Below are 25,551 nucleotides of genomic sequence, written 5' to 3'. Positions count from 1 at the left end.
CAGCACTGCCAGTAAAAAAGGAACACAGGCGATGTCGCCTACATCTCGACATGAGTGAAAACGCACCTTAAAGGTGGGTTTTCATGGGCAGTGAAATGCTGCAGCAGCGAGCAGCAGTTTAGTAATTTCTTAAGCCTTGTGTACACGATACTAGAAATCGGTCCGAGTTTCGGCTTAAGCCAATCAACTTGCAGCTCTTACAGAAAAGCAGCAGTTTTATTGGCTTAAACCGAAACTCGGACCGATTTCTAGTATCGTGTACACAAGGCTTTAGAAATTACTAAGTAATTTCTAGAAAAGTTTCTAGGAAAGTTTAGTAATTTCCTAGGAATTTTCTAAGAAATTACTAAACTGCTGCTCGCTGCTGCAGCATTTCACTGCCCATGAAAACCCACCTTAAGAATGTGGAAATAGACCAAGTTCCTGTAGAAAGATCGAAACGCGTTTGATAGGATCATTTGGAGTTTGGAGTCACTTCCTGTGGATGTATCCACGTTTTTGACTTTTTTAAGGGTAAGCGTTAATATATATTATATTACATTGCTTCTTTTCAAATTCTTTATAGGATTGAGACAAACTATTTCCATTAACGACATACACATCACAATAGCGTTGATATTTATTTCGGTAGCATTTCGAATTTGTCCTTTACGATTTGAGGTTAGAAGTCGCATGGGATTAACAGCTTTTACGATTGCGATAATTAAAATTCGTTTAGTATGACAATTTAATGCATTTTTTTGCTTTTCCACGTTTTTTATTTGTTTGTTTGCTTAGTCCTCATTCTTTTTTGCTTGTTCAAGTTTACTCCAGATGTTACGAGATGTACAATGATTATAATGTGAATTATGAACTAAACAGCTTATAAATGTTAAACTAAAATATGTCAGCTGGGACATATTTATAAATTATTCTCTAATTTGTTTTATATGTTTTATCTGTTTTTGTCATCTTATTATTTTACCTCACATTATTTTTCAAGAATTTTGTTTTATGCTTTTTGTCTTGCCTTATGATATATTCATGATATATTCATGTACTTTATATTTTAATTTGTCTATTATACAGTCAAGCTATATTTTTTCCCTAAATTAGCATATCATCATCATCATGCCACCAAAAAAGTCAATGGAGGAGACGGATCGTTTGACCCGTATAGCGATTGTGAATTCAGATAAGTGTAAACCTAAACGATGTAGGCAAGAATGCAAGAGATCTTGTCCCGTAGTACGAATGGGAAAACTTTGTATAGAAGTTAATCCAAACAGTAAAATAGCAGCTATCTCGGAGGAACTGTGCATTGGATGTGGTATCTGTGTCAAGGTGATTTTATTATATAATAGAATTATATAACAATTTTGTGTAATGACATCTTTGATAAAATTAATATATCGTATTATACTTGTTATTAAGTATTGAAACGTTCTTTAGAATGATGATGAACCAAATTGAATAAAGTATGAGATTATTTGCACCTTTTCTATGTAATGCTTATCTCTAAATGTTATACAATAATAACTTTTAACGTTGATGACAATGAAAGAGATTTTTTTTTTCAGAAATGTCCATTTGAAGCAATTTCTATTATCAATCTTCCTAGTAATTTAGAGAAGGAAACGACGCATCGTTATTCTAAGAATTCATTTAAACTACACAGACTTCCTATTCCACGTCCCGGTGAAGTTCTAGGACTCGTAGGAACTAATGGAATTGGCAAATCAACTGCCCTTAAAATTTTAGCTGGCAAACAAAAACCAAACTTGGGGAGATATTCTGTATGTAGTTGCTGTGTCTTGCAATACACGCAACATATATGTATATACATGTATACATATGCAAACTACTAAATGGATAGCACAGAAAAAATATATTTTTTTTTGTTTGAACAGGATCCACCAGATTGGACAGAAATTTTAAGTCATTTCAGAGGTAGCGAGTTGCAGAATTATTTCACCAAAATTTTGGAAGATGATCTTAAGGCACTTATTAAACCTCAATATGTTGACCAAATTCCTAAGGCCGTGAAAGGTACCGTGCAGCAACTTTTAGATAAGAAGGACGAATGTAAGAATCAGATGGAAATTTGCGGAATGCTTGGTAAGTAGGAATCTTTATCTTTGTATTTCTCCAAAGACTAATTTTGGATATTAAAAGGAAAATTTTACTAATATTTTATGTTTTATATTTTTGCTAATGTATATTTTTCTTAGATCTGTTACATATACGTGATCGAAGTATTGAAGCACTTTCCGGTGGTGAGCTTCAGCGATTTGCTTGTGCAATGGTATGCATTCAGAATGGAGATATTTTCATGTTCGACGAGCCTTCTTCCTATCTAGATGTCAAACAGCGTCTCAATGCTGCTGTGACTATTAGATCTCTAATTCATCCTGACAAGTAAGTATTTGTAAAAAAAAAACCAGGAGAAAAGAACGATTAGTTTTTATTAGATTGCTAACGCATTTATTATTTGTCTTAATATATTAGGTTTATAATAGTAGTGGAGCACGATTTATCGGTTTTGGACTATCTGTCCGATTTCATTTGTTGCCTATATGGCGTTCCCGGGGCATATGGAGTCGTTACCATGCCTTTTTCCGTAAGAGAAGGAATAAACATTTTCCTCGATGGGTTTGTTCCCACGGAAAATTTACGATTTCGTGAAGAATCTCTTGTGTTTAAAGTAGCAGAAAGTGCAACTGAGGAAGAAGTGAAACGCATGAATCACTACGAGTATCCTGCTATGACAAAAACAATGGGAACATTTAAGTTGGATGTCGAGAAAGGGCAATTCACCGATTCGGAAATACTTGTTCTATTAGGAGAAAATGGGACTGGTAAAACAACGTTTATCAGAATGCTGGCAGGCAACTTACCTCCGGATGATGGATCAGGTATGCTCACGTGTGTAGACATCTATATATAAGTATGCATATTATTTGTGTATCTGTCATTGGCGGATACGACCATTAAAAGGAACACGGGATAAATTATGTGACATTTTCAACTAAATGAATAGAATTAATATAATGAAGTTTTATTTGTACAATACTTTGCGAGAAAGTCGAATTTAATAATTGTAAAATTGGTAACATCTTTTCTTTGTTATTTGTCAGTTAAACGTTATTTGTCGGTAATCCTAATATGCATGATATGAAATTGTGATAATGAAATTGTTGCTTTACAGAAAGTATCCCTCAACTTCACATCAGTTATAAACCACAAAAGATAAGCCCCAAATCCCAAGGCATTGTCAGACAACTGTTACACGAGAAGGTCCGAGACGCATACGTGCATCCTCAATTTGTAACTGATGTAATGAAGCCTTTGAAGATCGACGATATCATGGATCAAGAAGTGCAGAATCTTTCTGGTGGAGAGTTACAGCGAGTCGCTCTAGCCCTTTGCCTTGGAAAGCCAGCTGATGTTTATTTGATTGACGAGCCATCCGCGTATTTGGATTCCGAACAACGTTTAGTTGCTGCAAAGGTCATCAAGAGGTATTTAATAGATTTAAATATTACCACCTAGAGATGTAAATGTAATGGAATGGAATGAATACCACCTAGAGATGTGAATGTACTGGAATGGAATGAATACTGTTATAAAAATTGCATGTACATTTCAGATTTATATTACACGCAAAGAAAACAGGATTTGTAGTGGAACACGATTTCATCATGGCTACATACTTGGCTGATCGTGTAATAGTATTTTCCGGCATACCGTCCTTAATGACAACTGCTCATAGTCCTCAATCCTTGTTAAACGGTATGAACCGATTTCTGGAACTATTGGGCATTACTTTCAGAAGAGATCCCAACAACTTTAGACCAAGGATCAATAAGAATCAATCGGTAAAAGTACGTATAACTTTTGGTGATATAACTTTCTCTAAACAACGTGAAATTTATTTAAAATGTTCAATTGCCAATATATTTTTGATAATAAAGCATTAATAGCTAAGCTAGCTATCGCAATTTGATTGGATAATATAAAATATTTGTTCATATAACTCTTTGTGCGCTTTATATATATATATATAAAGCGCACTATATATAAAGCGCAATAATATATTATATATATATATATATATATATATATATATATATACATATATGTATATATAGGTATATATATGTATATATATATAAACAGCTGGTAATATTTATTTATTTTTATTTATGTCATAATTTCTTTTTTTTTCTTATTTATAAAACATATACGTATGCGTATTTTCACTGTATTTTAAGGGTAAAATTCTAATCAATTACTTCTCTTATAGGACTTGGATCAGAAAAGAGCTGGACAGTATTTCTTTTTGGAAGAATAAGATACACAGTGTCATAATAGTGCAAGTCAAATGCACGTATAAGATATTGTTAAGGACATTTTTTAATCTTTATACTTTTTAAATGCCGAGAATATGAGCAGACAATGTATTTTGTATTAAGATATTAATGCTATACGTTCTAGGTAATTATTTGGAATATTATTCAATGAAAATGTCACTTTAGCAAGAGAAATAATTATTTTATTTTGCAAATAACGCAAAATATATAATTACGTATACAGCTACAGGACACTTAATTTATAAGAGGATGCAGAATGGATTATTTGAAGATAAAGTTGAGAATGTATTGTAAAAACGAATTTCTCATAAGTATATTCGTCAAACTATATAATTTGCACATATCTAATATAGAATAAGATTCTAATATTCCTTGAGCATATTTACATGTACGTCAGTTATAAGAACGAAATAATATTAAATTGCAAACAATATATAAACGATTTCTTCAATTGTTTTTTTTTTTAAATAAGATACAATTATCAGAAGTGTAAAGGCCCTTGCACAATGCTAGGCAACAGGCAATAAAACGGGCTCGATTCTTGATTTCATTCGCAAGAGAAACATATGTGAAAATTCTGCTTTTGCAGAAACGTTGCAAATTGATTGATTAAAAGCTATGTGTGAGCAGCTATTTGGCGCGAAGAAATGCAAATACAAGTGAAGGGAAAGTGAAATATGTTTAGTTCAATAAAAAATTCAACAAAATAACCTCCCTTGTAATTTATTTAATATTTCAAAATGTTAATACTGACTTTTTTCGTCCAATATCTCTAAAGATATTGTATTTGTACGAGAAACGAAATTATTGATCGATAATCAATCTCGCTAATGTATAAAATTCGAAGGATGAGAGTGGTCATGCAGTCATGCCCGCGTTTTAAGTGGTCCCCGTCCATGAGCGCCTCTATGTGCACTTTTTCTTCTTCTTCTCTTTTATTGGCTCCTGCCGCTTTTCAGCGGACAATAACATGGATGTAGGAATATCTGGATGGAGCGTAAGAGAGGGGTAGTGATTGTAGTGAAGCCGGAGACGTAGGACGAAAATTGCCAACCAAGATGGCGGCGACGGGTGACGAAACGAGCAAGATGGTATTCATAATCTCATTTTATATTTAAGATTATCTTAAGTTCATCTTAAAATGCTGTGCGGATCATTTCAGGTGGCTACGGAGTATCTGAAGATAAACTTAAGATGATCTTAAATATGAGTTCTAACTATGAATCGGACTTTGAATGCTTTCCTACCGGAAAACAAAATAATCAATAATAAAAATCATCAAAATCAGCGTATAAATTAAATAACGTATAACTTATATATAACTTATATACAACTAATAACATATTACTTAAAAAGAATATAATATACAATATATATAATACATAAAAAAGAATAACAATTTATTGTTAAAAAATAAAATACAATATAAAATATTTTACTGTCCTTTGAATAAAATAAGTTTATTAGCCGCGTGTCTTTCGCTTAACATAGTATCTTTAGTAATTGAACGTCCTATTGAATACAATCTAATATTAATATATTTATTGGTAATCACTCTCATTAACAACAAGGCATGGTTCTCAAATGTCGTGTGGCCCGCACAATGATTAGGTATAGGGGGGATTTTACTACTCCAACCGAAGCTGTGGAAAATCACACGAGTCTGAAAAAGCTTTCGACCCGAGGTGCACACGATATTTTTCACAACACTTTTACGGAAAGTTCGACTTCCATGCCTAGAGAGGGTCGAGAGTGGCCAATTTCACGCCAGGGCTTACTTTCCTCCCTACGGAGGAAAATTGATAAATCGCCATGACCTGTTCCTCCAGCTCTTTCATCCGTTCCAGAGATGCAGCCATTTGTTCCCTGATATTCTGCGACGCATAAAATATACCGTGGTGGAAAGTATCAATTTTCTTCCCTAGGGAGGAAAGTGGTTACTTTCCGCCCGCTATGCCGCCCTGGCGTGAAATTGGCCACTTTCGCCCCTCTCTACAGGCATGGAAAGTCGAACTTTCCGTGGAGGTGTTGCGAAAAACTATTTTCTTTCATTATGGGCCGATATCACAGTCTCCGATTAACGTAATCCTCCGATTAAACTCACTCTGCATCTCTTTCTAACTATCCCCCTAGAAAGAGATGCAGAATGAGTTTAATCGGAGACTGTGATATCGGCCCTATATTTTATAATTCTCCCTTATTCAAAATTATGATTAATGCAACTGGAGACATCGACGCGTGGTCCGATAGTGTTGGGCTGCGTAGTGCGTCGTTCCCGAGAGACCGGTGCACAATCCGGAAATGCTCGAATTGGTCGTGTCCGGTAACGGAGCACCAAGAGTGCGAAGGGCTCGATTGGGTTACCCTTCGGAAGCGAGATTGCTGGCCTCCCCGAAAATGCAACGATTACTCTCAGCTTGCAGGTAAAGTCATTAATAGAGTTTAAGTGAAGCAAAAGCAACTCTTTTTCAGTAAAAAGTTGTTCAGTATTGCGCGAATTAATTAACGAATGTTGTAAATAAAAATTAAGTGACATTCTTTATTTGTTATTCATTGTTCAAGTAAAATCGTCTAACTCTGTTTTCTTAACATTTGGACTTTTTTAAAAATTTCTATTCAGTGTTTACCGTATAGCGAAAAATATATGAACCGTTAGCTCGTTACACCAGAATCTCTATTCTGCATGGTTAAACTGTTCTTCTACTTTAGCCGAACGGTCGGAGATCGAGCAACGGAACCGCGAGTATCGCCCACGAAGTTGCACCCGCCGACCGCGGACAGCTTGAAGGAAATGAAGAAGATCAAGCCAAAATCGGAGACCAAGCCAATTTTGCAGAGCCTGAAGGACGGGCTGGAGCACCTGAAGCGGAGTTCCGTCAAAGAGCGGAACCAACAGACAAAGCAGAGCACCGGGAACGGTATTCTGGACAGGATCTCGAAACTCACTCAGGGTAACAGAAATCGAAACCCCGCGAAGAAATCGGCCTCGTTCACGTTTGCGGTGAGGCCGGAGATAGCCATGAGATCTCAGGAGCGTTACTCCAGTCTAGAGCCGGAAACTACCTCTCATCAGACCCGCCAGAATCAAAACACCAAGCAGCCGGTGCAGAGATCCGTATCGACCAGCGTGTTGGAAATATCGTGCGTCGAGCTACAGCCTAATTACTCTCGCGTAAGGGACAGTCTAACGCCGCTGCCGTCACTACCAAAGCTGGTCAGGACCAGCAACAACAAAACCGAGGAAATCTATGCCGAGATCTGCGATACCGCGACGGCGAACCAGGCGCAGAAGTGCCCAGGAAGCCACGTGATGGCACGAATCAGGATCGTTGTGCAGGGCAACGATTCGTCTTTTGGGGCGCACAACGTGATCAGCAATGAAAGATACGTGAACTCAATCGTGACAGGCGAGCAAATTGACTCGATCATCAGTACAGAGGACGAAGTGATCTATAATACTGTATTCTAAAATTAAGATGATATACAAAATACAATTATGATGGTCATACGCAAATGGAAGAGATTTCGTTGTAACTCGAGGCAGCAATGTATGGAAATCCCTAAAGTGTAGACAAACCGGCTGTGTTTATCGCGCGCACTACGCGCACGATCAACTTTCTATCCGCTGTTTCGAGATGTATTATATTAAATAACATATTTAAAAAATTACCAGTATTTTTGTAGAAAAATACAGACATCTTCTGTATATATCTTTGCCATACTATTAATGTACTAACAATTGGGATAAGAACGCGCTTTAGAAATGTTTCTTAGACGATTCGCTCAAATTAATTACAAATGTAAGCGTAACTTGCGTTAAAATAAAATTTATCTAATTTTTATTAAATCCGATTGTCTACAAAAATAGAACAATAATGTAAAAAGAAAAACAATGATTCTGTTTGTATGAAGAAAATATATATTTTATGTCTTTTTTAACTTTTTGAATTTTTTTAATTTTTGAGGTTTTAATTTTTGTTGTCTTTTCTGAAATGCGGCGTTATTAGCTTTACTTTTATCGGCATTATCTTCTATTATTTTTTTCATCACTTCGACAGCTTTCTGAGCATCCTGAATTATATCTACGTTCAAATTATCATCAAGATATTTTCCCGAGAATCCTTTCGGGAACATTGGCTTTGATAATAAAAATCGTAGTTGACTTTTCTTTGCCTTTAATTGTCGCTTCAACGCTGCTGCTTCTTCCGATTCTGTCGATGACTCACTAAAATAAAATAAAAGTATATAATTGCTGCAAAAAATCAAGAAAAGAACAAATCGGCTCATTTTTCTTACTCATCGTCCTCCTCATCCAAAACCATGTCCATGTCCTCCACCGCTTTTCGTAGCCAACCCTTCTGATTATTCTGACGACGGGATTTCAGTTCTAACTTATCGATATCGCGAGCGACATCCACTCTTTCTTTTATGGTGATTAATAGCCTGTCTACCACCGGAAATACAGGCAAATCATGTGCTATAAAAACAGATCCACGTTATATATTTTATAATTAATCATTGAATTATTAAATCAACATTTTAACATTAACGTACTGCGTCCAAGAGTTTTACATAATTTGGTGTAATTTTGTTTTTCGGAAGGTTCCATCATTAGAACCGTGATACCTTCCTTTTCTGCTCTCGCCGTTCTACCACTCCTATGTACATAATTCTGTAAAATAATTATTAAACCAATTACATGATAAACTTTTAATGTGTTTAGTTAATATCTGCAATAATATCTTAAATTTACCTCAGCTGTCCTGGGAACTTGATAGTGTATCACATGTTCTATATTAGGTATATCTAAACCTCGTGCGGCTACATCAGTAGCTATTAACAGTCCGTTCTCGTCAGCTTGAAATCTATAATGCTTCTTATTAGTACATATAAATGTCACAAGAAATATTAAGTGCGCAGAATGATCTCCTTGAAATACCTATTTCATTGTAACGTGCACTTTACGGAGAAAAGTTCAGGTATTTTAAAGTGTTATTCGAAATAAAATAGTACTATATATTTCCTACCTTTCAAGATTTTTTAAGCGTTGCCGTTGCTGCATATTGGCATGCAGAGGTAAAGGCTTGCATTCAAGTATACTGAAAAGAGTGGCCAATCTTTTCACACAGCCAATGCTGTTACAAAATACTAATGTTCTTCCGTTGTGTCGTTTTAAAAAGTAATAAAGATAATAATCCTTATGGTCAATTGTGCACGCTATTCGACATTCTGTTAAATTATCGGCAGTACCTAATAATATAGATTCGATTAAATAGCTAGTACACACAGAATTTCTATTAATGATAGATAATTAAAATGTATACCTGACTCTTTGGTAAGATCAACGACTTTAGGATTCTTTATTTTTAACAACTGTATAATTTTTTGCAATTTCTGGTCGGGAGTAAGTTTACATATTTTACTCCTAACATATCGTTTCTTTTTTTTATCAAGATAATCCGGGAGATCATGCACCATAGTCAATGTAGCCGAAAAAACAAATGTCTGCCGTTTTTTTAGCTTCGCTGGATTTGCATTTATCTTTTCCAGTATATCGTGCAATTCTTGAAAATGACCCTTTTCCATCATTCTATCTGTCTCATCAATAGCTAAATATCTAAATAATATAACACATTTCCTATAGTAATGTCTTGAAATAGATAATGGAATCACTTCTTACTAAATCCTTAAATTACCTGACAGAATCTATTTGATTGAGATGAGAGTTGCCTTCTTGAATCAATTCCCACAGTCTTCCAGGTGTAGCAATGACGATTTCGGGACCCTTGTTTAATATCCTTTCTTGCTTCACTGCTGCTACGCCTCCAAAGACAACAGCTATCTATGTAATAATATGACAACAATTATAATTATAAACATAAATAAATTAATATATTAATACATAAACTATACAAGTCTGGACTTTGAAAAAGATAATCACACCTTAATATCTGTATATTTTGCTGCCTGAGTAAGATGATTCTTTATTTGAACTGCCAATTCACGAGTTGGTGTCAGGATTAAAGCATACAAGGGTTTGATTGGAATATTACGACAATCATCAAGCTTTACGTCATTCATAATATTCACGCAATTCTCAAGCTCCGATAAGTCTTCATTTTCTGAATCAGATTCTGAAAAATTATTATCCGTAATATATTTAAATTTTCAAAAGATTGATTATAGTTTTAGTGACACTTGAGTTTATAAAATGGAAAGAATAAATTCAAAAAAATATATATTACTGTACTACCTTTAGTTTCTTTTTCTGGCCAAATCTGTTCTTCATTCTGGCTCTTTAAATCCAAGATACCTTTTATAATTGGAATACCAAATGCTAATGTCTTGCCGCTACCAGTTTCAGCAGCACCTAATATATCTCTGCGGCCTAATATGGCAGCTGGCAATGTCCGTGTTTGTATCATAGTGGGAGAATGAAAATTCTGATCGGATAGAGCTTTTATTACAGCAGTAGGTACCCCCATGGCACTCCATGCTTCAACATTAATCTTAAAACTTTTACTACTGTCCGTGTTACAGTATAAGTCACTGTCAGGATTAGTTTGTTGATCAGTGATTTTTAAGTTTGCTGACTTTATTGTCTTTCCATCCTTTTTCTTTTTGCGTTTTGTTTCTTTCTTAGTCTTCAATTTCTTTGCAGAAGGTTCAGTACTGTCGACATTATCCTCTTCTTGCTCTTTCGGACATTCGCGTTTTGATACCGACTACAATACAAGATATAATTTTTATAAAAATTTCAAGATGTTAAAAAATAAATACTTACTTTCTTTTTCTCAGTAGACTTCACTTCTGTGGTTACGATTTTGCCTTTTTTGCTACTCCGCTCTAAGTTATAATCCGTCAACTCCTCTATTCCAATTAATCCTTCTATATCATTAGATAACAAAGTGCCTTCCAATGTTACAGGCTTCCATCCATTATTGGTAGCTCGTTTAACTTTTGTCATGATTGCAAAATATTTAATGCTATTGTTACATATGCATATGCATATATATATATAGATTGTTGGCACGATTATTACTGCGTTTCTTGCAGAACAAATATTTACACGTGATCAAGAGATCCACTCACTGTGATCAGATAACCTCAATCATACAACATTACAACATACAACACGTGGAGCTAGTTGGAGCTAGTGGAGCATGGAGGATGGAGGGGATGGAGGTATTGAAGCCATTGGAGGTATTGGAGGTATGGGGTAGGGGTAGTTCAAAAAATGTCGCCTCCAACATCCAGTTGGCGCCACTATTCACAGATGCAGATGCGCTACATCATACTGCGCAACATGAATTATACAGCGTGATTCAAAACTACCTTTTATCCTTAATTAAATTTATTTTTTAAGTTATTAAAAAAATAATTACCTGATTACGGGTCGAGGCAGGAATGGCGCTTTTTTGCAATAAAAAATAATTTTAATTTTTGTTTATTCACTTTGTAGACCGTAACTTAACTCTGAAATTTTATTCTAAAGATTTTTTTAAAGTTAAATACTTTAGATGTGTGAAATACTAACATTCGTATGTTAGAAGTGTGAGAAATTAAAATATATACCCTAGAAGTGCGAAAAATTATGCAGATAAAGTTTGGAGCGTTTATAAAAGAAATTTAAAAATTGCCTTAATTAAAAGAATTATAAAAATATATATATTTATGAATATATTTCAATTATATCGACTTAACTGGCCACAATTCAGTACAAAATCACGACGTTTCAGCCCTTGGTTTGGGCCCTTATCAAGTGTAAACTAAATCATCTGTAAGAATCGTCGTTGAAATCACAAGATTTATTAATTGAAATATATTCGTTAATCATTACTGGCAAGTTACAAAATTGTTTATTTTTATATATATTTATATTAAAAAACCATAAAACTATAACAAAAAAAAATCAATTTAAAAGTATAATAAACACAAAAGATAAAGAAGAGAGCAGAATAAAATATTTTCAAAAACGTCGATTCCTGATTTGTGGTAAAAGGTAAAATATACAAGTGTAAAAGCAATCTCTAAAGATTCTTGACTGTAAAGAATAAAATAGTTTGTTAATAGTCGAGGCCCAAAAATGCTCAGTTAAGCTCCGAAGTATCCGTGCGTACATATGTAACGACGACTTGTATAATATATATGTAAATGAAAAATTCCGAACGACTAAGAATTTCTAACGATCTATTGTTCCTGCGTTTTGTGCCAAGATATACAAATGCGCCAGACATTCTCCAAGATTTATTATGTTAAATAAAATAAAGCTCCTTAACAGGCGAGGCCCGGAAGTGCTCCGTTCCGAAATACCCGCGCGAACTTGTAAGATAAAAAATTTTTAATGTTCCAGCGTTTTGTTCCAAAATGTACAAATGCGCCAGACATTTTTCAAGATTTATTATGTTAAATAAAATAAAGCTCCTTAACAGGCGAGACCCGGAAGTGCTCCGTTCTGAAATACCCGCGCGAACTTGTAAGATAAAAAATTTCTAATATTCCTGCGTTTTGTGCCAAAATGTACAAGTGGACAAAATCTTTAAGATCCATCATCATGACGATAAGAGAATAATGGTTTATTAACGGTCGAGGCCCGGAAATGCTTTGTTTAACCCGATGTATCTGTGTTTTTTGTTGTATTTATTATGTCTTTATCTATTAATACAAATGTTTCTTTGTATAATTCTTTTTGATTAGGATATATTTTTAATTTTCGCTCTAAGAACGTTCCAAACTTGAGAGAGAGAGAGAGAGAGAGAGAGAGAGAGAGAGAGAGAGAGAGAGAGAGAGAGAGAGAGAGAGAGAGAGAGCTACAAGAAAAATTAAAATTTATACCTCAATTTTATGAAAAATTAAAATTTATATGTTATAAGTGTAAGGGAGGGCAAGGCCCACACCGGGCTGTAGCGCCGAGTTCATCATCATCATCATGTTAATTATAAATTAGTTTTTATTTTGAGATTTGATTAAGATTTCAGTAAAAAAAAAGATCAATCTGTAGAGGCCCTCCACCAGCCCCGCCGACTTTAATCGGTGGTCCTTTTTTCTTTGATTTGTGCTTTTTTAATTTATTATTTTTTCTTGTTATACAATGTAAAATATATATGTAATAGTGTATAACATTACAATTTATTTATCTCAACTTATAATTTATAATTTATTTTACATAAAAAAGTACAAAGTATGCAGAATTATAAAATATACAAAGGAATTTGAATTAAGATTTGGGGATACGTATGTCGATGTCGATCATGGATGATAGTGATGGAGAGGAGTGTGTATGGTTGGATGTAACGATGGTATATGGAGGAAACGTCCCCAAAAATACCATGCGACTCTCTGCGAGTCGCGATGGTGCCACTCCACTATATGCCCGCCTAACTCTTGTCGTCCGATGAGATTGTCGGTGAGAGTGTCGATCAGAGCGAATATTGTTACCGAATTTGTTTATATATTTAAGTCGGCGCGGTCGAGCGCTCGCGAGAAAACGTGGCTAAATGTGTTGCCATCTTGGTAGGGGCGCGCGCGACCACCACAAAGATATTATACATTTATATAAAATACACAAAAAAAATTATATAAAATATATAAAAAAATAGCTTAAAAACAAAGAATTTGTTTTTGAGCTATTTGTACATACATTTTTATAAAATACAATAAATTTAGATATATAAAAAAAACTACAAATAAATTTGCTTTTGACAAATTTACATATATAAATTTATATTATAAATTATAAATACATATATATTTGAGATAGTTTTCTGATGCCAGATTACACGAAGGCGCTCGTAATCAGTATAATAATATTAAAATTCATTATTTTTAAATGAAGGATTTGACTGTTGCAAATATTTCAAAAAATGACTTCCCTTGTTTATTATTAAATTTTCTTATTATACGAAAAAATATGAGAAATTTCAAAATACAAAAGTCAACGATCGAATAAACGCGGTAAATCAACCAATGATATAATATAACGCATAATGTAGGTAATGCGAATTGTTCGTAATTATTTTTACGCAATGACGAATTAGGCCTTGGGTCTTATGTCTATTTTAAGCCTTGAAAAATCGCGAGAAATAAAAAAATTACATTATTACCCCGTTTACACGGAAAAAAAGACTTGGTTGAGATAAGAGAAAAAATGGTCGCCTTGACCAAGACTTGGTCGAGGCGACCATTTTTTCTCTTATCTCAACCAAGTCTTTTTTTCCGTGTAGGAAAGAGAAACTGATCCAACAATTTGATCAGAACAAAGTCCCTCCGCCGGGTGATACGCCCGTCAGTTGCCGACGTAGAAAAGAACAATTTTCAAGATGAAAAGTGAGCTCTATATATCTATTATAGTCGAGCCCAATTAAATCAAAAGAATATGAAAGAAAATTAATTTACACGTTGAACGTCTAAGGCCCCGCTGCAGGAAGGAATAAATCCCAGATCTTCCGGATTGCCCCCAATAGCGGTCTTTTCAGCAGTGAGTGAACAACGATCGTTTTTCAAGTCATACCGTGTATATTTTCACTATTAAAATATTCTTCCATTATGAAGATACATTTTTTCTTATAATTAAAATATATATATTCATTATAATGTACATATAGTTCTCTTATTAAAAAAATATATGAATAGAATAACTATTATCGAGAAATAGTTACAAACGAGTATATTTTATAATAAAATGCACGAAATGTATGCATTCGATAATTAATATTAATATTTTTCCAGAATTCTGGAAGAATATTAATTATCGGTACAATCTGTCGTCCCTATAATAGAACTTGATCCGTTCACTCGTTATTGAGATCTCGACATCTCGAGTACTCGCAACTCGTCGCGTCGCGTAAAAGAGTCACGGTGCGGTCTCGCTTCGCGTGTTATAGGTACTTGGCGCGAGACACTACCGTGTCTCTTGATAGTTTCCTATGAGAAATAAAAAATTGAAAAATAAAATATAATCGTTTGTAACTAAATTACATAAAAAATATATCATAATTGTATCCTGTTTTTTTCTTTTTTTTCTTTTATAAATATATTCTTTGTTCCTTTTTTATCTCTCTCTTCTTTGTTTTTCTTTTTTTTCTCTCTTTTTCTATTATCTTTTATTTTCCTTTTTTCTTTCTATTTCATAAACAGTTATTTTATCCATATCCACTCCACTGTCTTTTCCTCAACAAGACAGAAGCATGATTGAAGCATTAATGGGAGAATATTCATTAAGAAGAATAAATTCTTCTCTTAAGAATGTTCTAATTATTTTCACGAATCGCGACATCGCGTACTCGTGCTGAAACCATTGCTTTTGGGGATCCGAGATGACCACAAGAAAACCAGGGATTAATTCTGGTTCTGCAACAGGGGTCTTCGATCTTCAACGGAACACCGAACTAATAACCCTCCACATTGAAAATCACTACGACTCCGCGCCGGTACGAACGTATAATTTCTTAACGTCCACCTGGCACGAGGGACAGCGATAAAGGCCAAGATAGCGATCGCATCTAAGAACGTGAAAACACGGTCTTCAATATCGTGAAGTATCGAATATTTAATAGCATCAAAAATTTATTTAAAAATATAATTTTTCGTTTCGCGTATTCTGATTAATAACGAATAATTTCAAATCACGATTTTTGTAATAATTTTGAAAAAAAATATATATATTCTTAATTTTGTAATATTAAATTTAAACAGATGCCAACTTTCGCGAGCGAGAAGCTATTATTTGATCATTGATTCAGCGCATTCGAACCTTCATGTTTATAAAATTTATAATAATTGGCGATAATCTTTGAAACATGAAATTTTGAACAAAGAATAAAAACTGATAAATATTCTAAAAAATTATAAAAATGGCTTTGAACTTATTAAACGCATTAATTTAGCGAATTTTGTATTATCGTACGTCTTCTGTCGATTTCGTGTAATATATCCGGCATTAGTATCACATAATTTCAATTTTCTTACAATTTTTCTTACAATTCTTTATTATAATAATTTTATTATAGTTAATATTAAATAATATTAAGCAATATTATATAATATTAAATAATATTAAGCAATATTATATATTATATAATATTATATAGAGCGCGCAACAATGTGTGTGTACTCGAGATTTCATTTATTACATAATTATTCTGTATAATTACATTACGAATTATATAATCCCTCCGTGTTCCTACCCGGACTTTTATCTCTGTATTCCTTACCTATTAATATTCCTACATGTATAACTATATTAATATTTACCTAATGCGTCATATTCCTACCTACTCGTATTTATTACTTATTACTTTGTTTAATCTATTATTCCTACCTACCTGTATATATTTGTTTAATTTATTGTTCCTACCTACCCGTATTTATTACTTTATTTAATTTATTAATATTAATTAGTCGCGACCGCGATTACCCGAGATTAAGGAAGTGTGTATAAAATTTTAAAAGGGAGTTTAGAAGTTTAAATTCGTGATTAATTGTTATTATTGGAGACGTTATCTTTTCGTCTCTAATTACACATGCACATTAGTACAAAAAATATTATAGGTATTACCTTTTATATATACATTATATTGGTGGTGTTGGACACCAACCTACCTTATGCAGACGGGAAGAAGAAGTACTCCTTCTATTGCCAGCTGATCATAGCTGACAAATGAGCGTAATGGCTTTACGCTCTTAATTCCTACGATGCGCGAAACACGACCGCGTCGCGAAGGGTCACAGCAATTAAACTAATTAATTACGGAATAACTAACGTCCAAAATTGATTTATTATCTTATATATATGTATACTATAATTTACACGCGTGATTACATGTTCAACTAAGAATAATAAAAAGAATATTAATTAGAGGATATTAATCAGAGGCTCTTAATCTCGAAAAAGGATTTTAATTATAACTGCGTATAATTCGAATAAATTCAATTACTTTTCGCGAATAATAGTAGCTTTACCATAAATACGATATAATTAAAAATTCTGAATCTGGACAAAAGACTTTCAACGAACCGCGTGTAAACTCGATTACTTTTCGCGAATGAAACTTTACTTTAAATGTAATACAAACAGCAGGACTTTAACAATGCGAAGTAAATAAAGGAAAATTAATAAACGCGAACTGAGAAAATCTAAGGCCCATATTTTCGATTTCGTTTCGAATGTCGAGTCTCACCTCAAGAGGGTGAGAAATAAAGAATTAATGACGTGAGATCCGAAAGGGATGGTAAATTTCTTGCACAAATATTCACATTAGCACAATATTGTGTTAATGTGAAATTTTATGGTCTCGCGAGCGAACACAATTTAAATTTCAATAATTACATCTCGTTACTACATATTGTATATAGGTAATCGTTCCAAAATTATTTTATAATGTATTAAAAATAAATATTATTCAAAATCAAGTATTTAAATTAACGCGAAATTGATCAACTTTAAAATAATCGCTACAAGAAATTTTTCTGTTTTGCGAGATAACATTTATTGGATCTCACGTCATTTTAACTGGTATAAAAACTAGTTACCAATACATATGGGTAGACTGTAAAAGTTTAGGCTAAAATTGGAGCAAATAATTTCAATTAATAATCGTGAACACAAACAAATTTGTAAAATAGATTACATATGGATTATATGTTAAATTATTATATACTAAATAATTAAAATATTACAAGGCACTCCTTTATTTTCGATCGTGATATATGTTGAAAATATCTCTAATTATAAGCATATGTATTGCATATTTGCGCCAATTTATAAAATATTTAATCCTGAAAGATTTTTGGGAAAAGGAAAGATGTGTGGGAGATAAAACAAAGTATTTGTTACTCAGTTACAAATATTACATATTAAATCAATGTATATGATTCATCCAGGATTAAATTTTAAATCCTAATCTGTTCCAATCCATTTTAAGACAACGAATCTATGAAATATAATATTGTATACATAGTAATTTATTGTCGTAATTTGGCATATAAGCGTCTCAGTAATATATTTGATGATGTAATTTTCATAGATACGTTACCTCATAAATATAAAAATTTACTCATCACTCACTGACCGAAGCGCAACAATGGAGTTATTCTGCAACGTCGCTACGATAATAGGTACTATAACATATATACAAAACATAAGATTTAAATTAAAGAAGCGTTCAAAATGATCAACATTTCAAAAAATAATTCTTACGCGCCTTTAATTCACTTTCCAATATTTTCCGAAAAAATCTTTATAAAAGTAAAATTTTAGATAATTTCTCTTTCTCTAATTATTTCTAAGAAATAAGACGATCCGAATAAGTGGAAAATAATTATTAATTTTATGCAGATAAGAGATGATACTTATCCCAAGGTTGCTCCGCCGGGGCCCGATGTCTCTCTCAGACCTCCCCCTCCTCTCAGACCGTCAGGTCTCCTCCTCCTTCTCCTTTTACCGCACAGGACACTCGCGAGAAACACTCGCGGATAATAAACTACAATCGCGCGCGGACTAATTATCGGTAAAAGTCTTTCGCGCGATACACTGTACGGCACTCCCGTTTACAAAGGCTATGAGAAGATATTTCGTCGCCGCAATATTCTTCAAATAGGCTTTGAGAAAATCCTTTAGTCCGACTACTTGTAACGGCACTCCCGAAGCAAACGCGACGAACCGGCTGCGGTTCGTTTATTCAATTAAATCGGCGGACGAGGGTACGTTATAGCTTCCCCGTCTTTGGATTTTTATCCAAGCAGAACAAGAGTTTTGCTTGGGTAACATCCTCGGGGTACTGAGCCTTCCCACCTTACCAAGGTCGTACCCGTGGGAAGGAAGTACTTTACTGTGTAATATAAAAAGCAGATAATATAAAATCAAATTATATCGATATATAAATATGGATAGATATAGGCTACAAAATAATTAGAATAAAATTGAAACATAATTAATTGTCTTCTTTTTCATTAAATAAGTTAATATAAAATTGAAATCATTAAAATAATAAAAAAAATTATTATAAAAATAAAATATTATTAAGAAAAATTATTATTAAAAAAATATTATAAAATAATTTAATAATTTACAGGTACAATACACGGAAAAAAAGGCTTGGTTGAATTTACCAAGTTTTTCTTGGTTACATATATATTGGTAACTACAACCTTTGACTTGGTTGCCGTAACCATGTACACTTAATTTGTTTCACGATTCAAATTTGATAGGAACTATTGGTGCTTATAATCAACACAATTAGTTGAGGTAACCAAGAAATTGTATTCTGATTAGTCACCCAGAAATTAGTTCTCACAAACCAGCTACCGTAGCTGACCGTAGCTAGTTTAACCAAGTTCTTGGTGAATTAAGCCATGGCAGCATGGCTGCACTGCAGTCGAAGACTGAACGTGCTGACATTACGCGGATGTCGTTCGACCTGTCGTTGCGTCGTCGTTGACGATTTTTCTCATCGGCGTCGTGTGCGGGTATCGGTCGCGGTGAAACGCAAACGGTATCTTGGAGAACGGAAGCGCGGCGGGAATCGCCGGCGGACCCGCGAAGTCCTTCACCAACCTAATCTAACCTTCAACGCGCGGCGGCCAGCGGAGAATCTACGTCCCGGATTCCCGGCGACGCTCGCGAGCCCCGAGGGGCTCGTCGACGTTTTCCAGCGCGCCGTCATTGTCACCGTCATCATCATCGTCGTGGTTACCGTCCCGCGATCGCCGGTTGCATCGCCGCAATCGAAGACTTTTGACATGAGTGCTTCCCTTTCTTCCGTTCGTCTGCGACGACGGCGGCGATGGTGACGATGACGACGACGACGACGACGACGAAGATTCGCGCGGTCGGTGCACCGACCGCGCGAATCTTCGTCGTCGTCGTCGTCGTCGTCATCGTCACCATCGCCGCCGTCGTCGCGGACGAACGGAAGAAAGGGATATCACCGATGTGTGTTACCAATTTCTTTTGGATGGTCCAACCAAGTACTATGGTTGCTCCAACTACGGCAGTATAACTAAGTACTATGGTTGCTCCAACTATGGCAGTATAACCAAGTGCCGTTGGTATATGTGACCAAGATATCAGCTGGCGCATATATAATCAAGGCACTTGGTCGAGGCGACCATTTTTTTTGTTATCTCAACCAAGTCTTTTTTTCCGTGTACGCAGCAGCTAACAATAAATAATAATTAATAACCATTTTGGTAACGTCCGATGTCCCTCAAGTTTCTTATTCCTTTTCATTCATGCATGGTTGCACGTGATTTCTCGCACGGTGCAGTTTTCGCGTGAACAAAGTGTGCCGCGTACAAAAAACAACAACGAGGCCGCGTGCCAGTCCCGATATCACTTCCCGAAATATCTTAACAATTTCTAACATAGATTTTTCGTGTAAATTCGAAAGAGTCGTGACGCCGATTGCCCCGATTCGTTCCGCGTTCATCACCGCGTTGCGTTAATGGCGACGAAATGTTCCAAGATATATATGTCGGAATGTCGGCAACTTGGTGCGATACTACGCGAGTCGAGCGGATGCATGGTTAGTAATAAAGATGACACGCAGTTAGTTAATCAAAGATACGCTATTGAAATTAAATATCGCACGCGCAGTATGTATCGAACTCGTAAATCTGGCGAAAATAAAACTGCATTATTTAATATATATATTATTAATTTGTACGACAAAGATTCGTGACTGCCGGCCGTTAACTTTACGCGACGCGAAATATATACGAGATTATAAAACACTTACGAATGGGCGATGTATATCACGGCGTTATCAAATATCGCGGCGAACGCTTATCAAACGCTGTATAAAACGTTTCGTGAAAATTCTGTAATGCTAAGCCAACGCTTTTCAGAGAACGCTTAGTGAACGCTGATACAACTTCGTATAGAGAGTTTGCTGTCAGACTTTACAAACGTTTATCAAACGCTTTTCCCAACGCCGTAAGACAAGCGTTTTCCCTTTGCTCAGCAAATGCTCTTCTAATGCGGCGAATTGTAGGGCGTTTGTGCAAACGGTTTGAGAACGCTTAAGAAACGCTTTATCCGGCGCCGTAAGACAAGCGTTTTCCTTCCGTTCAACAAACGTTCTTCTAACAATGCCGCTAGGCAGCGCATCTTTCTCGCATTTAAAATACATCCAGCCGCGAATATAAGCAGACCCTCTGCGAGGCGAAAAGCAGATTTTAACATTTAACGCTCTTTCCGCCGTTTCTTCTAACGACAAGAGTAAACGCCTGTTAAACGCTCAATAGAGGCTGCACGCAGTTTCCAATGATGAAAGCAAACGCTTTCGACTTATTAACAGAGGATCTCTAAATGTTTTAGGCCCGGTCTACAATGGATGTATTGTAGGTCGTAAGTCGTAAGAATTGGCCAATCACAGTTAATTATTCTTCGACCGCAAGAAGAACCCTAAAGCGATGCAATTTCCGCTTTTCAAACGCTTTTCAAACGGATTACTGGCCGTTTTCAAACGCTCAACAAACTCCCGTAAACGCTGTGCAAACGCTGTGAAAATGCTGTGCAAACTTTCAAAACGCTTTACAAACGTCTTTCAAACGCTAAAACGTTGCAATTTCTGCTTTTTAAACGTTTTACTGACCGATTCTAAACGCTCAACAAACTCCCGCAAACGCTCACGTAAACGCTTAACAAACGCTTATGAAACTTTCTATTTTCGCCAGGGCCGAGAAACACTTGATACACTTGCAAAGATGCACTTGTTGAGCGCGTCGATTATTTCCGCGGCCCGCGAAGCGCGGAGCAGGAGGCAAGAGTGCCAATCGCAGGAACGAGCGCGAGCGCGACAAAGGGCGCGCGGAGCACGAACAACTTACGTCACTTACGTGTGTGATATTCACCGGGAGAATGATATCTGAAATAATCTGAATGACTTCCGCAGGGAACGGTACTCCGAGGGTTGATGAAAATCACTGGCAACGCCGCTCGCCGGCAAAAACAATCGGTTGGATCGGCCGCGCGGTGATTTTGAACGTACGCCGCTGTCGCCGCTCTCAAGTTCAACGGTCACGCGTATTCGGTATGTAGGCGTCGCGCCGCCGCGACCGCTTGCGGGGCGGCTCAGAGCGGCCAAACGTGATTGGCCGGATTCGGGGGCTCGACTCGCGAGCCAATCGTGTTCGATGCCTTCCTTCTTTCTTATTCTACTTTCACTCTGAAAAATAACTGTATTAATCCTATACTATCTTGTTTCCTTCTCCTCCTCCCCTCCCTCTCCCTTAACGCTTCTCTCTCTCTATCACCCTTCCTCTCTCCCTTCTATCATCCATTCCTCTTACTCTCCCTTCTTCCTATCGCCTTCTTCCTCGTCCGTATTCATTGGGGTGGCAGTGTGGTCTTGTGGTAAAGCGCCAGACTCGTAACCCCGAGAAACCGGGTTCGAGTCCACCTGATCACAGGAATTTTTATATTCCAAACTGCACCCTCCGCACGAGTGGGGCTCGTGCGGAGAAACTGGGCTATCTTTCGGAGAAGACATTAAATTTGAAATTGGTCGTCAAGCTTGGGGAGCTTGGAAGTTTTGGGTCAATAATAATTGCCTGCAGACACCGAGTCGGTGTCTGCAGGCTTGCTTTGTCACAAATATTGCAGGCTTGCTTTGTCACAAATATTGCAGCTAGTGGTAGCACACAAATGCAGCGGTCGTTGCCGGTCCAGATGCCGAATCCCAGCGGCACGGTATCAAATGTCATTACGATGAATCATTGGACAACTACAACTTGTAGCTGTCCAATGATTCATCGGAATGACATTTGATACCGTGCCGCTGGGATTCGGCATCTGGACCGGCAACGACCGCTGCATTTGTGTGCTACCACTAGCTGCAATATTTTTTTTTTGTTTACGCGGAAGAGGGGAAATGCCACGCGCATGTCCGGCCCCGGCCGCCGGGTTATGTGGGGCTTGCACCCACTAAAACCCCTCTCCCTAACATTCAGCACGCTGGACTATAGTCACGCTACACGGTGGCTGCAATATTTGTGAAAGTATAATTAACTTCACAAAGGATGGATGGTGTGTAGGTTCCTGAAAGAAATTTCTTGTAATATTTCCGTATGTCGTCAGGTAATTCCGTCGTCCAATCTTTTTCTTGAATATTGTGTGTATAAAATAGGTGCCTTCTGTAATATACTTCAATCGGGCACTTCGAGTCAAACCAAATGTTTTTTTTACAATGCTTTATGTTGCACATTCGTCGATCAGGTTCGAGATAATTGTACATATCCCGGGTTTTCACTAATTGTAATTTCGGTTTTTCTCTGTTGAAAATTCAATTGTCTTTTAGATATTAATTGTTTTATTACTACATTTATTTTAGAATTTTTGGTATTTTAATAAGTTTTTGAATATGTACTTACTTATCTCTCCAACAGGGATGTTGTTCATTTAAATGTCTTGTGAGGTTCTTGGAAGATTTTACATAAGTAATTAGCTAGTCTACCACATTCGTTGCATTGTAAACCATCATTCGATCTCATATAATAATGCCGTACGTTGTACGGCACGGTGGGCTTTATATTATTAGATATATTATAGGTTGTCTTTAAGTGAGTTTTTAAATTGTTTATTATTTGTATCCCGCTGAACCCCGAAGTCTTTCTTCACAAAGATTGCACACTGCCAACTCATCTTTTATATCTTCAAAGTAATACCACAACTCTTTGGAGTCCATTATATCCGTCTTGTGTGGCAGGGTGTCCATTCCTAAATGTGATACAGAACTCAACAATAAGCGTTTGAAATACTGTTCACACAGGTCAAAAAGAGAAGCATGACTTATTTATCGGGAATTTATGTAAATATGGATGTCATTGAAATTTGCCTAACTACCAGATTGTACAGTTCTATCTTTGTTTATCCCAGTACAAATTTTAAATTTATGCTAAAACACACGCTCACACATGACAATTAAGAATAGTAAAATTAAATAGACACACAGTAAAAATTAAATTCAGTTTAATATATAAAACGCTCTTCTATAAAATTATATTTGCTTACATGTGTTCCTTTCTCTTTAAGAAAATAATAAGAAATTAATGGGTATAAATAAATATAAAGAATATATATAAGTAAAGAAGTTTTTAAATATTGAATGGATTTTAGAAGACTTTTTAGAAATACTTTGTTAGAAATATGGATAGATGTTGAATCAACCGTGAGATGTTAAAAAATTGTAATTTCTCTTAAAAGTTTCAACAATCAAATTTATAAACAAATACCGGCGTATTCTTATAAAAATTAAAATCTATACTTAGAATGTACGTCAAAACCACTTAACAACGAACGGTAAACTCAAATTTAACTTAATTTTTGCTTCCTCGTACTCCTCGTAGTGATAAAGGAAGCTTTGTTTTCGTAAACCTCGTATATGGACCATTGATCGCGTATAAAACTAGGTCTAATCAACTAAATCTTAAAGAATTATACATATATGAAATAGAGGTAGAAATGTCTGAAGAATATAATAGAATTAGAAAAATTGCCAATAGACAGAGATATAAAAAAATTGTCAATTTTGACCTTCTATCGATTCTCTCTCTCAGAAAATGTCAAATTTTTATTTAAATTGAAAGTATCGTTTTTTTCCTTTTTTATAAAGTATTATTAAAAGGAGGTTGGTATTAAATTTGCAGAGAATCGGTGTGAAGGGGTTACTGATTTCTGCTTTAAAAGTGTATGAGTTATACATGTAATTTTTTTATAGAGTATTATTAAAAGAATATTGGTAAAAAAAGTGTACAAATTAGAAACTTGCACTTGCACTTCATTATTTTATTTCGCTCATAAAGCTTCCTCTATGTCTGATATTGTATCAACAGCATCAGTGTAATCGAGATGAAATCTATTGACATCAATATTAATAAACAAAGAACATCAGATAGTTGTTTTAATAATTTAAATATTTAGCCCATCTGAAGAAGCCATACTATTTTATGTTAATAATTATGTTGCTGTAACTTAAAAACAAGCTGACTCTGAAGAAGAGCGATCTGTAATGATAAAGAAGCAATGTGCAAGTTCCTTATAATTTTTTTACATAGTTCTGATTCTTTTAATTTCTGTACTTTATTAGTTTTATATAATTCTTGACGTCTGTCTATGATGATGATGTGTAAATCTAATTTTATCTGTTTTATTTTAAAACAGTGTTACCGTTACATGGAAAAATCTCTACCGATTACACAT

General features: G+C 35.3%; 2 protein-coding genes and 1 pseudogene across 2 annotated transcripts; 2 read left to right on the top strand and 1 right to left on the bottom strand.

Annotated features, from left to right (window-relative positions):
* The first annotated feature begins 379 nt into the window (after nucleotides 1–379).
* Nucleotides 380–5,062, top strand: Pix (ATP-binding cassette sub-family E member 1 pix). The gene is made up of 9 exons (XM_071713677.1): nucleotides 380–513; nucleotides 1,096–1,323; nucleotides 1,560–1,775; nucleotides 1,890–2,097; nucleotides 2,211–2,397; nucleotides 2,488–2,894; nucleotides 3,188–3,500; nucleotides 3,629–3,863; nucleotides 4,286–5,062. The coding sequence occupies exons 2-9, from the start codon at nucleotides 1,111–1,113 to the stop codon at nucleotides 4,331–4,333; spliced, it is 1,827 nt and encodes a 608-aa protein (XP_071569778.1). The 5' UTR covers nucleotides 380–513; nucleotides 1,096–1,110; the 3' UTR covers nucleotides 4,334–5,062.
* A 912-nt stretch (nucleotides 5,063–5,974) lies between these two features.
* Nucleotides 5,975–8,291, top strand: LOC139776771 (uncharacterized; annotated as a pseudogene).
* On the bottom strand, nucleotides 8,164–11,520 carry LOC139776767 (ATP-dependent RNA helicase DDX24). The gene is made up of 10 exons (XM_071713676.1): nucleotides 11,137–11,520; nucleotides 10,606–11,077; nucleotides 10,296–10,486; nucleotides 10,049–10,194; nucleotides 9,677–9,969; nucleotides 9,380–9,602; nucleotides 9,106–9,217; nucleotides 8,907–9,024; nucleotides 8,649–8,829; nucleotides 8,164–8,577 (listed from the first exon to the last, which is right to left on the bottom strand). Exons 1-10 carry the CDS (start codon nucleotides 11,317–11,319, stop codon nucleotides 8,277–8,279), a joined length of 2,220 nt encoding a protein of 739 aa, XP_071569777.1. The 5' UTR covers nucleotides 11,320–11,520; the 3' UTR covers nucleotides 8,164–8,276.
* Nucleotides 11,521–25,551: the final 14,031 nt, after the last annotated feature.

The sequence above is a fragment of the Temnothorax nylanderi genome, unplaced genomic scaffold (assembly GCF_030848795.1).
Source record: "Temnothorax nylanderi isolate EJ_2023f unplaced genomic scaffold, tnyl_v1.0 TNYL_tig0127_pilon, whole genome shotgun sequence".
NCBI classification, from domain to species: domain Eukaryota; kingdom Metazoa; phylum Arthropoda; class Insecta; order Hymenoptera; family Formicidae; genus Temnothorax; species Temnothorax nylanderi.
The sequence above is the reverse complement of the archived record's forward strand: the minus strand, read 5'-3'. Positions and strand labels throughout refer to the sequence as shown.

Excerpts from the sequence above, each read along its gene's own strand:
- Pix (XM_071713677.1), top strand. The coding sequence starts at position 1,111 with ATGCCACCAAAAAAGTCAATGGAGGAGACGGATCGTTTGACCCGTATA. Across the intron at positions 2,398-2,487 it reads TCTCTAATTCATCCTGACAA|GTTTATAATAGTAGTGGAGC; the intron begins GTAAGTATTTGT and ends TTAATATATTAG. Across the intron at positions 3,501-3,628 it reads GCTGCAAAGGTCATCAAGAG|ATTTATATTACACGCAAAGA; the intron begins GTATTTAATAGA and ends TGTACATTTCAG.
- LOC139776767 (XM_071713676.1), bottom strand. The coding sequence starts at position 11,319 with ATGACAAAAGTTAAACGAGCTACCAATAATGGATGGAAGCCTGTAACA. Across the intron at positions 9,970-10,048 it reads AATCAAATAGATTCTGTCAG|ATATTTAGCTATTGATGAGA; the intron begins GTAATTTAAGGA and ends TATATTATTTAG. Across the intron at positions 9,218-9,379 it reads CGCTTAAAAAATCTTGAAAG|ATTTCAAGCTGACGAGAACG; the intron begins GTAGGAAATATA and ends GAAGCATTATAG.